The sequence below is a fragment of the Procambarus clarkii genome, chromosome 72 (genome assembly GCF_040958095.1).
Source record: "Procambarus clarkii isolate CNS0578487 chromosome 72, FALCON_Pclarkii_2.0, whole genome shotgun sequence".
NCBI classification, from domain to species: domain Eukaryota; kingdom Metazoa; phylum Arthropoda; class Malacostraca; order Decapoda; family Cambaridae; genus Procambarus; species Procambarus clarkii.
This window is the reverse complement of record NC_091221.1, coordinates 4,010,180-4,022,293: the sequence shown is the minus strand read 5'-3', so window position 1 is coordinate 4,022,293 and position 12,114 is coordinate 4,010,180. Positions and strand designations below refer to the sequence as shown.

At 47.1% G+C, this 12,114-nt stretch overlaps 1 protein-coding gene and 1 long non-coding RNA gene across 7 annotated transcripts in view; one reads left to right on the top strand and one right to left on the bottom strand.

Annotated features, from left to right (window-relative positions):
- LOC138356369 (uncharacterized) overlaps positions 1–12,114 on the bottom strand; it is a 420,379-nt gene that overhangs the window by 40,386 nt on the left and 367,879 nt on the right. The gene's annotated exons all lie outside the window — the stretch shown is intronic.
- Positions 1–12,114, top strand: part of LOC123773761 (alpha-protein kinase 1) — a 183,420-nt gene that overhangs the window by 89,421 nt on the left and 81,885 nt on the right. For 5 of the 6 annotated variants that reach the window (XM_069312345.1, XM_069312342.1, XM_069312341.1 and 2 more), the window contains one exon: positions 9,813–9,866. The exons of the other annotated variant lie outside the window; for it this stretch is intronic. In XM_069312345.1, the coding sequence (XP_069168446.1) occupies positions 9,813–9,866 (54 nt within the window). The remainder of the gene's footprint in view (positions 1–9,812; positions 9,867–12,114) is intronic. 6 annotated transcript variants of the gene reach the window in all.

Below are 12,114 nucleotides of genomic sequence, written 5' to 3'. Positions count from 1 at the left end.
GTTGGAAGCATTCTATGTCTGCCATCGACCGGGTCAAGCATCCAGAAAGGTAAGCATTCCAAAACAAACCCCTATTCTGGTGAAAATTGCTACCTAAGCCGAACTAGTGAATAGAACTCTTCAACAGAAAACACGGAAACTAGTATGACGTCATACGTCACCGCGCCGCTGTCTGCGCAGCTCCCCCCTCCCCGGGAGGGGGAAGGGGGAGCCCCAGACCTCCCACGCCGGCTATCCACCCATCAGTTCTTCGGCTGATGCTATAGGCAATGGTTATGTGCTCCGGCTCCAGTGGTTGTTTCAGCACTGTACCTAGAGTGTGGTGTCTGTTTTCTAGGTGGTGCGTGAGCCGGGTGTGATTCTTCAGTACTCGGGCTGCATGCGCCTAGGGTTCCCTTCCCTAGGTGCCCTGTAAGTACTGCCCTTGGGGCTTGGGGCCACCTTCCACAAGTTCCTTGGGTCCTGCCCCTGCTTGGCCGTTTACCGCTTGGTTTTCGGCCGCTCTTTGTGTGCTCGGGTGTTCTGTCTCCCTTGTTCGCCTTAGAGTAAGGGGCAGTGTTTGCACTGGTGGGGCGCGGGGTACTGTGCAGCTTGTCTTTACCAATCATAGCGGCCGGCTCTGTTCCGCTTGGGTACGCTGTCCTCTTGCGGGGTTTTCTTTTTCTTTTGTTTATATACCTGGTGGGGGGGTCTGCCTTCGTTCTTGCCCCTTGTGTCCCTTGTGTTCTGAGTATTTCTGGTGGTACCCCCTGCTAGGTCCCCGTGAGTGTACACGTCCCGGGGGTTCAGCTCTTAGAAAGTTGTTTGGTAGCTTGGGTGCCGGTTAGCAGTACCCTGCCTGGGATTACCTGAGCGCGAGTCCTCTTAAAGTAAACGCTCGGGACCCTGGGAAACCCCTGGGGGCGCGCGGGTCCGATGGATGTGACCCCAGAGCCCCCCCCTCGCTTCCAGCGAGTTTGAGGGTTGCTCTCACCTTTTGTCTCTGGGTGACTCTCTGTTTTGCCTCCGTCTGCTGCCTGTGGGGTCGGTGACACCTTCGACCCGGTGTCCTGCGAGTTTGGTTGCTCGTTGTGGCTCGGTTACCCAGTTGTGCTGGCAAAGCGGGTGCGGGCAGCAGGGGCGTTGCACTTGAGCCTTGGTGGTGGCAACGTTCTCGTGGTTTCCTCCCCGGGAGCCCCGGGGCTGCCCCGTTGTATTTCGTTTTGGGACTTGGGGGTGTTGGTTGCTTCGGTTCCATCCACGCCCCCTTGTCTTTCCCCTGGTTCACCCTTCCTGCCTGTATCCGGTTCCTTACCGTCTGTAGGTTCAGGGCGGGGTGTTTGGTGGTGTTGAGACTCGGGCAGTCTCGGGGAATTCCCCTTCCGGGGTAGTGACGGGGGCATTTGGGCCTGTTCCTCCAGCCGTGTTGTATGAGTCTGCCAGTGGGCTCCCTTCCTTAGTGTTTTCACGGCTGCCCCGGTTTTCTGGTACGGCCGGGGCTTTGGGGGAACGGCTCGGCCCCGGGGCCTGTCGTGTAGGTTCCCGGGGCTGGGGAGGGGCTGACTTGGGGGGGCCTTGGCCCCGTTAGACCCCGTGGGGGGGTTTTATCCCCCTCTCGGCGGGGCTTGTGGTTCCGCGGAGTGGGGTCTTTCCTCCCCACTCGCCGTACGTGCTGTTGGACGTCGGCCCCTCCCCGGGCTCGGTTCCTTGGCCTTTGAGTCGGTTGGTTCCGTCCTGTGGGTGGATGTTTCCTCCCCCGCTTTTTGGGACGGTGTTTTTGTCATGTTTCCCCGTTCGATGGGGTTCTGCGTGACTTTTGATCTCGGGTGCGCCTGCGCCTTCGTGTGCCTTCGGGACTAGTGTTGGCTTCTGTGTTCTCGAGGGTACGGGAAGGTTTTTCGCTACTTCCCGCATTATTGGAACGTCTGTCGGCTCCTAGTACTTGTCGCCCTGTTGGGCTACTTGTCGCCCGGTTGGGCTACTTGTCGCCCGGTTGGGCTACTTGTCGCCCGGTTGGGCTACTTGTCGGCCGTTTGGGCTACTTGTCGCCCGTTTGGGCTACTTGTCGCCCGTTTGGGTTCCCTTTTTTTTGGAGCTCTTTGCTTCTTTGGCCGGTTTTATTGTTCCTGCTTCCTCTTTTGGCTCTTTTTCTCGTGCAATAGTCCTGGCTGGCGCCTTCCCGCAGGGAGGGTGTGCGGTTCGGCCTGCGTGTTATGCGCATGCGCCGTGGAGTTTGTTTTGGTCTGGGCGATGGTTCAGTGCTGGGGTTTTGCGCCCTTTTTTGCTACAGTGCTTCGCCTCTCGTTCTTCTCCCTGGCTGCGGTATGTGCCCCTTTGCGCCAGGGGTGTCCTGGTTCCCAGTTGTGGGGAAGACACCGCGGTTTTCTGTGTCATGGGTGTGGACCGCCTCCTTCGCCTCTCCCTGTTCTCCTGCGGGTCCGGCTCTGGCGTCTTCACCTGGCGGTGCTCCCAAGTTCTTCTGGGCACGGTTGAGTCGTGTCAAGTTCGAGCCACCATTCGCCGGGTGAGTTTCTGCGGTCTGGCGTCTTTTGGCCGGGCGCTGGATGCGGCGGTGTTCATATACCTGTCTTTATTTAGGTATAATTTTGTACGACTGAGACCGTTCGCACACCAGTGACTGTCCCTTTATCACCCCTTCCTGTCCCCCTCATGTGCATGTCCAACCCATGCTGGAGTCGTTCAGGGGACCCTCCTTTTTTAATGTTGAGGTGTGGGGGTTGTAGGGTTGGTTCTGTACTCACCTGGTGAGGCTCCTGGCTGTGCTTGCAGGATTTGAGCTCTGGCTCTTGGGTCCCGCCTATCTGGTAGAACTTGCGGGATAGTACCAGTGGAGTGCAGTGGTGCTATTGGCACTTTTGGGGAACACTGTATTACCATCAGTGGTCTGTGCTTGTTACACGACCTACTTGCGAGCATAAGCCTTCTTGCTGGTTCGTCCGTGGACTTCCAGGGCGCACTGGCCTGTTTTCGTATGGCAGTTCCGGCCCGTCCTGGTTGTGGGGGTATGTGGGCCGGTGGACTGCTCCTAGCAGCTGCCTGGTGGGCCATCCTCTGGCCGGTCTGGCCTGACCTTGGGCCGGGCTTGAGGTGTAAAAGAGCTCCCAGTACCTCATCCAGCAGGTATCGAGCGGGGTTTCTCCGCCGTCGGTCGCCTGGTGCAGGTTTCTGGGCCTGCAGGGTTTTTGTCGTGTCTCAGTTGGCCCTGTCTGGGGTCTGCCTGCTCCGTTCTCTGCCTTTGCAGAGGGGAGTTGCTATTTACATGTTGCATGTTGCAGTGGTGCCTGTTGCTGCTGCTGCTGCACGTGAGCATTGGTACCGTGTTTCACGGTGGCGTGTCCTTGTTCCTGTGTCCGGTTGTGGAGTGGCGCTTTGCTGCCGTTTTGTGCCTGGGGATTGCGTGGGGTTTTTGTCCCTGCCTGATTGTCCACCCCTGGTTGTTCTTCGGGTTTTTTTTTTTGTGCTTCTGCTCTTTCTTCCTGCCACTTCTGCAGCAGGAATGTTCTGCGTGTGTTCTTAGGCGTTGGTCAGCCTGTGTCCTGTGATGTGCTTCTTTGTCTCGGTCTGTTGCAGTTGTTCGTGCCCCTTGGTTCGGGTCCTGTTCTGGCGGCGACCCTTCCGCCTTCTTTGGTTTTCCTAGCTTGCCCTGCCGGTTGTTGTTGTTTTATTTTTTTGGGGGGGTTCTTGCGATGTCTCGCATCGGACCCGTCGTTTCTGAACTCCTGGCGGGCTTGCATGCTTCGGAGTTTTTCTGTTCGGCAGACGTTCCATCTCCTTGTGCCGCCTGGGTTTCGGTGGTCGCGCCCGAGATCTTCTCGCGGCTCCGCCTTTTTCCTGGGCTCGGGGGGGCCTTGTCGGGGCTGCTTATGTTCTGCCTCGTGGTCTCGCCTCCGGTTGGTGGTCGGGTGGCTTCGTGGTAGGTGTCCCACCTGCGTGCTTTCTTGGCGGCAGTATGGGGTATTTTGGCGGTCCTTCCTTTTCCTGTCCCTTCTTCGGTGGGTCCTTCTTGTTGGCTTGGTTTACTCTCGGCTTGGTTTTCTAGTGGGGGTTGGGGGCCGTCGTCTTGCCACATACTGTCGCCTCTTTTCGTGCGGCGCAGGCGGAGCCGCTTCAGCTTGCTTTCGGTCTTGGTGTTGCTTCTGCACCGTTAGTCAGCTGTCTTGTGCGTCATTTCACCTCCGGCCTGTTCGTGCGCCGCTTGCACCATCCTGGTCTCTGGTCAGCGTGCTCTGTCTTCTCCTCGGTTGGTAGTGCCCCTTCGGTTCCGGTGTGTTTTTTCGTCGGCTCTTTCCTTTGGGCCTTTGCCTCTGGGGGTCGGTTCGCTGTGTTTTCTTGCTCCTTCGGTTTTAGCGTTTTGGTTGTTTGATGGCAGCAGTCTCCATCTTTTCTGGCGCGGGGTGGGGCTGCTGCATTCTGGTGGGGTCCAGGGTTTGTTGGTGCTTTGTTGGTAGGGCCGGGGGTGTGTCGTTTTTGTGTTCAGTGGCGGCCCTCTGCTGTTGTTTGCGTGCCACGGCGTTTGGGTCCGGAGCGCGTTTTGCGTTGATCCGGTTCTGTTCTTCCCGGTTCGCGGGTGATGGTGTCCCGGGTGGTCAGCCGTGTTCTTGCGGCTAAGCTGCCTGTGTTCTTCCCTCATGCCTGTGGCGTTCGTGGCTTCGCTGCTCTCGCTGCCGTCTGGGCGACGTGGCCTTGCAGTCTTTCGGGCATGGATTTTTGGTGTTCGTGCAGGGGCCTTGCTGCTCGTGGTTCTCGTGTTGTTCCCGGGATTTTCGGGGCTGTGGCGCCTTGGGTTGGCGTTTGCTGCCGGTTGTCTCGCCTCCTTGGGGGGTGCGTGGTGTCCGCCTCCCGGTTTTGTCCCTTTGACCTTCCTCTGTGGGTAGTTAGCTCCGGGGAGCCGACGGGGCTCCCCCCAGAAAACCAGCGTTGAATGTAATGAAACGCCATTTTCTGGGTGAGACCCGGAGGCTCCCCGGCAACCCTCCCTCCCTCCGGTCGGCGTTTTTCGCGTGTTTTGACATCCAGCCTCAGAACTGATGGGTGGATAGCCGGCGTGGGAGGTCTGGGGCTCCCCCTTCCCCCTCCCGGGGAGGGGGGAGCTGCGCAGACAGCGGCGCGGTGACGTATGACGTCATACTAGTTTCCGTGTTTTCTGTTGAAGAGTTCTATTCACTAGTTCGGCTTAGGTAGCAATTTTCACCAGAATAGGGGTTTGTTTTGGAATGCTTACCTTTCTGGATGCTTGACCCGGTCGATGGCAGACATAGAATGCTTCCAACCACACGGGGGTTTCTATAGGCCATTGCTCCCCTTGCCTCTCTGAGGGGGCCAGGTTCTGGCTCGTGGTCCCCGGTAGGCCCTAGAACTCCATACACATGACTGATGCCAAAGTCTGACATTAGCATATCAGCCGGTAAAGCTCCGGGGAGCCTCCGGGTCTCACCCAGAAAATGGCGTTTCATTACATTCAACGCTGGTTTTTTAATAATGGAATACAATCCCAATTAACTGGATCCCTATTTAGTGTATTCTTGAATTAACCAGAAGATATTAATTCGGGAATTGCATTGAAAATCTAGTTTGTAATTCAGTTATCCGGGAAATGCAGTGTGTGGTTTCCCGTATAGTATAAACAGATTATCTTGGAAGGGGCTGGCACTTACTTGAAGAATATAAAACAAAAATAACTTTACATAGCCAAATAATCCTTTTGTAGGTATGTCATGAAGTGAATGGTGAAACAAGTACACTGTTAAGTACACTGATCCATAAGTGGCAGTAATCTTGTGTGTATCAAGTGAGTGTAGGGTGGCAGGCTGCTCCACATTGTTTCACAACTACTGTACTTAAAAATGACTTCCAGCCAAAAACTATTGACAATGCCTCTGCCATTTGCTGTTTCCTCTTCCCTTTTCTCACCACCACCACCATCCTTTGTTTCTTTATACACATAATCAGCCTTAACACACAATTTGTTAATGTAAATAAATTTAAAGTTATGTGTGATTAGCTTGTAAGTTGGTCACTTTTCCATACTATATGATCTTAAAATATGCAGAAGCATTGTAAATATTGTACAGGTAAATATTGTACAGAAAGTTGTAATTTTGTCCACCTGGAACTATGTAACAGGTTACTAGATGAGACAAAATATCATGACAAAGCCTGTCCAGCATTTCATATCATAGGAATCAGATGAATAAAACCAAATGAATGCCAGCTGATACATAGAATAAGAAATAATTCTAAGTCACAATCACCACAATTCTAAATCTGGTTATTGTCCTTGTATATAAATCACCTGGTGCAAATCCTCAGCAGTTTAAAGACCAACTTATGAAAATAGAATACTGCTTAGAAAACCTCACAAACCCTGCCCTTAACATCATCTTACTTGGTAATTTCAACTTAGGACATCTAAAATGGGAAAAATGTGGCAAATACTGTTATAGCGGAGAATGTCCCAGGAAGCAGTCTGAATGAACAGTCACGTACAAATGACCTCTTGCAGATGTGTGACAGATTTACTTTAAACTAGCAAATAGTAGAGCCAACTAGGAAGGAAAACATCCTAAACCTTATTTTTACTAGCAACAATGAGCTGATCAGAGACAGAATGATTACAACTACTTGTTACTCAGATAACAACCTGATCGAAGGTCAGACGAGCCTGGGCAATAGACCTCTGCAGCCAATCTCAAATCCCAGAGGAGGAGAATTGAGCAAATTAAATTTGAGTAACAAACTGATTAACTGGGAAGAAATAAACCAATACCTTGCAGAACTATGCTGGGAAGAATAACTACATAATGTACACCTAAACCAGTGCTTCGAGAAAATAGGTACTGTAGCACTAGAAACATGTAGATGTTTCTAGTGAGAAAAAGAGAAAAAGTTGCACACTGGTACGAGAACTGCGCTCCCTCTATAGGCAAAGACAACAAATAGCAGAACATCTCAAATGCTCCACACACACTCAACAACAACAAGGAAAGCTGTGTAGGGAAATAGAAATGATCGCGCTGAAGCTGAGAGAATCCTTTCGAATCAAAGCGAAGCAAAGGAAGCAAAAGACCACACATGAAATAGAGAGGAACCCGAAATATGTTTTTTTGTATGCAAAAACAAGAACAAAAGCTGCATCCAGCATTGGGCCCTTGCACAAGGGTGATGGAACTTTCACAGATGACGACAAAGAAATGAGTGAAATACTGAGGCTTCATTATGATTCTGTTTTCAGTGAAACCCTGACCACATTGAAGATCGATAATCCAAAGGAATTCTTCATGAATGTGACATCAACATAGAACCACATATAAGATGTCACCCTAACCCCACTGGACTTTGAAGTAGCCATAGACAGCATGCCTATGCACTCTGTGCCAGGTCCAGACTTGTGGAATTTTGTATTCATCAAGAAGTGCAAAACACCACTATCACAGGCCCTAAACATCTTTTGGAGATGGAGCCTTGATACCGGTGTCATTCCTGACATACTTAAAACAGCAGAGATCGTGCCACTTCACAAAGGAGGTAGTAAAGCAGATGCAAAAAATTATAGACCAATAGATCTAACCTCACACATCATAAAAATCTTTGAAAGAGTGCTAAGAAGTAAGATTACAAATCACATGGCATCACAACATCTAAATAACCCTGGACAACACAGGTTCAGAACAGAGCACTCCTGCCTCTCACAGTTGCTAGATCACTACGACATGACCTTAGGTGTTACGGAAGACAAGCAAACCGCAGATGAAATATACACAGGCTTTGCAAGGGCTTTCTACAGATGTGACCATGGTCTTGTTGCACACAAAATGCATGCAAAAGGAATTACTGTACTATATTGGCAAAGTAGGGAAATGGATCTTCAACTTCCTAACAGATAGAATGCAGAGTGTAATAGTTAACACAGTAAAATCCAGATCATCTACTGTGAAAAGCTCAGTCCCCCTCAAGGTATCATATTTGCTCCAGTACTTTTCTCATCCTAATATCAGAGACAGACAAGTATACAAACTACAGCACTGTATCATCATTTGCAGATGACACTAGGATTTTTATGCGAGTAGACTATATAGAGGACATGGCAAACCTCCAATCAGATGTAAATTGGGTTTTTTAATGGGCCACAGATAATAATATGATGTTTCACAATACAGAGTAATCACACTAACGTGATGTGTTAATGAGAAAACAGGGCGTGTGTGTGGGAACACCCACCGCATAGATTGGAACCCTCATTACAGCTCCTGCGAATTTTCTCAGTATGATGATTAATGAAAATAACTTCCAACTCCTGCGCTATGGAAAAAATAAAATTTAAAAATGGCAACTATATATAAAACGGAATCAAATCACACTATAGAATGAAAAATTAATGTAAAGGATCTAGAAGTAATCATGTCAGAAGACCTTACCTCTACAGAACACAATAAAGTAGCTGTCAGACTGCAAGAAAAATGAGAGGTTGGATAAAAAGGATCTTCCAAACAAGGATTGCCACACCAATGATGATACTTTTTAAGACACTAGTGCTCTCTAGGAGAACTCTATCAACATCAAGGGCCCAAGACTTTTCAACACTCCCCTATTACACGTAAGGAGCATAACTGGCTGGCCGCTCACAGTGTTCAAGAGAGAACTCGCAAACACCTACAAAAAATACCTAATCAACCAGGCTGCAGCTACATCCAATGACCTGGTTGACCAGATGACCAACTGGGAGGCCTGGTTGGAGACCGGATCACGGGGCTGTTGATCCCCAGAAGCTACACAAGGTAAGGTACACACAGTAGCGATAATATGGCTGAAAACCAATAACCCAACCCACACACATGAAATGAAAGTGACAACATTTCAGTTCATCCTGGACCCTTATCAAGTCATAGATAAAGACATAAATTATAATATCACCATTTGCAGCTGTAAACCATGTCTTTTAATGGACTACAGAAAATTTTGATTTTGCCATAGTAATGATTGTTTGCATTGTTTGTTATGGTTACAAATTTCTCTGAGCAGTTGCTTGTTTTAGAGTGTTTTGGCTTTCTGGTGGGTCTTGTACTCAGTTCTTTGGTAATCTGATCCCCCAGGCTCCCTTTTGTCTATTTGAGTGGGCCAGACACTGGTCGTGATCCCTGGTAAGTGCTTGTGGGTGCGTTCCTGGTGTATTCCACAAAGTTTATTACTTCCAGGTTGTAGCAGCATTGTGAAATTACTAAGTGGCCCACCAGAAAGAAGTGTTTGATTACATTCAATGCTGGATTTTTGTTGATGGTTGTCAGCAACATGTTTTTCGTACAGTACAGTATATAAATAGATTTTGCACTTGATGAAAATTCACTCAAATTGTGATGCAAAGTAGAGTATAAATTGTAATTAAATAGGTAAGGAAAAGTTAGCTGTGTTCTGAGGACTGTTGTTGTTCTTCAGTGTAGTAATTAAGTGATGTATTCTATTATTAGTTATTGGCTAATTCTGCATTATTTTTATTATTACAGCCATTTGATTAAAGAGAGAATGTAGTAAACTTCATATTTACACTTGTGGACCATTGTAGCAGCCTATACTGTACCAGTAGAGTTGCTTAACCCACCACCATAACTTGCTTCTTTTGCAAAGTACACACAACTCATTGTAATCATTTCCTGGATGTTGAGTAAATAAAGGATTGTGAGATTTGAGGACAAATTCCAAGTTATCATATTTGTGCATGGTTAACTTGTTCAAATGTCATGCTGCATGTTTATGTATTCATCACTTTTTGATTTAGTGTGATTTGTTTGTTTTTTTCTTTGGCTTGTGTTTTGTTTCAGAATCATTTGTCTGTCCCTACTGTAATTAATGCACGCTACCTCCATACATGTAAGGTTAGTACAGTCATGTCATTTTAGTACATCCATCTTCAGTTGTAGTATTTTTAAAGTCATTACATTATGGCATAATTGGCAACCACAAATTGTAGAGACTAATTTTTATAATCTGTCTCTGGAAGTATCTATTTCTATGGAGATATTCCTTCCTTGTGGATAAATAGTTTTGCTGAGCTTCTGTGTTTACACTTTCATAATTTTCTGCTATAGTTTAATAGCTCTGTGTTTTTGTTCGATCTCTGTATGAATAAAATGGTTATAGATTTTTTATATATATATATATACTGTACATTGTTTTCCTCCAGCTTGGAATGCATTATTATTGGTATTCCTGGCTGTTGCTTTTGTGCTCTTTGCTTATTTGCAGCCTATATTGCAGTGCTTAAGTTGTTTACACCTTCTTCAGTATTACTTTATTATTATTATAAAAAAAGAGCTAAATCCTTATACAGTAAATGTAGGTAATATTGTATGAAATGTTAAGCCCATTACCAGTCCCTTAAAGGTCATATGCAGTCTTTTAAATTGTGATATATGAATTATACACGTATACCATATCATTTCCCTATTTCCCACTTTTATGATGTGGGAAGGCATCAGCATGGAGAAAAAGGATGAATAATATAGTGGAAAAAGTATAGATATTAAAAATACCAAAATATCACAAGTCTATTGATAATACCGTACCATTGACAGTGGTGATAGCATTCATGGATTAGCAAGCCCTACCACACTTCACCACTCATGCACCAGTAACACCCAGTCACTTTATAACACCAAATGTACAGTGCTCCCTATGAGTTGTCAAATATAGTACATGGGTTATCTTCTTGAGGTTATATCGAGATGATTTCGGGGCTTAGCGTCCCCGCGGCCCAGTCCTCGACCAGGCCTTGTTTTATTTTTTTTTTGTTACATACCCCCAGGAAGCAGCCCATAGCAGCTGCCTAACTCCCAGATACCTATTTACTGCTAGGTAACAGGGGGCATCAGGGTGAAAGAAACTCTGCCCATTTGTTTCTGCCTGAATTGGAGATCAAACCCAGAACCTCAGGACTGCAAATCCGAAGCGCTGTCCACTCAGCTGTCAGGCCCCCTCGGTCTAAGTTGGTCCTCGATCCAACTGACAAACATTTGACTTGTGAGGATCCAACTTACAAATGGCCTAAAAAAATAACACTTTAACCGTATGTCCTGCTATACCAACCAGTTTTGAAGTCCTTACGTGATAGATAGTGCTAATAATTCACTGCCATATTTAAGTGCCTCAGTAATGCCTGATAAGATGAAGAAATATGTTGGTGAGGCAGCAGTGCCTATTCATAGTCACCTTTTATTACCCCCTCCTCTTGCAGTTATACTCTTTACTCTTGAAAAAAATCATCAAATGAGGCAAGCTGGGCAATTCTGTCATCCATGATAAATCAAAATATCTCGTGCATTGTTCACACTCACAAACATGCACTTGCCATGTCCACCACCTCTTTTTGGCCTTTCTTCTTCTCATGCTAAGTCACTTGAATATACTGTACTGTTGTCATCTGTCTACCATCATCATTCAACATGCCCAAACCATCTTAGTACACTGTTTAATTTTGCAGTTTATTTTGGTTTTACACACCACATTTCTCCTTAACATTTTAATTTCTAATTGTCATTCTCCTAACACCACACATGCCCTATTTGGCAGCTTCTGTTTATTTCTTCATTATGCTGACTATAGCTTTCATTGTACGAGGGGGTAGGGAAAGGGAAATATCAGGAGAAAGCTTCAAGCCTTTATGACTATATAGCACTTGGAAGGAGATTTGGGTTGGGACAGGAGAAAGGAATGATGCCTAACCACTTGGAGGGTTGGGGATTGACCTCCGACCTGCATGAAGCGAGACTGTCAATCTATATTCATTATACCATAAAGGTACAATAAAGGTAGCTGTACCAGCTACCTCTATTCCCTGATTCAGCCTATTTCAAAATTTGATGGCACACACTCTTCATTCATAAATCATTCATCCAAGATATTTAATCTGATTCACCACTTCCATACTTCACCATTTTTGCACTTATTTCACTGAGAATTTTTCTCATCACCAGCTTACTTTTGTCCACATTTGAATTGTAAGTCTCCTCGCACACACAATAATATAATTTTTCATTAGGCTACATAAATCTTTTGCTCTGGAAAAAAACCCTATCAGCTATGCAGAGGGTTACACTCCTCCCCTCTTAAGGGGCCCTTTTGGCC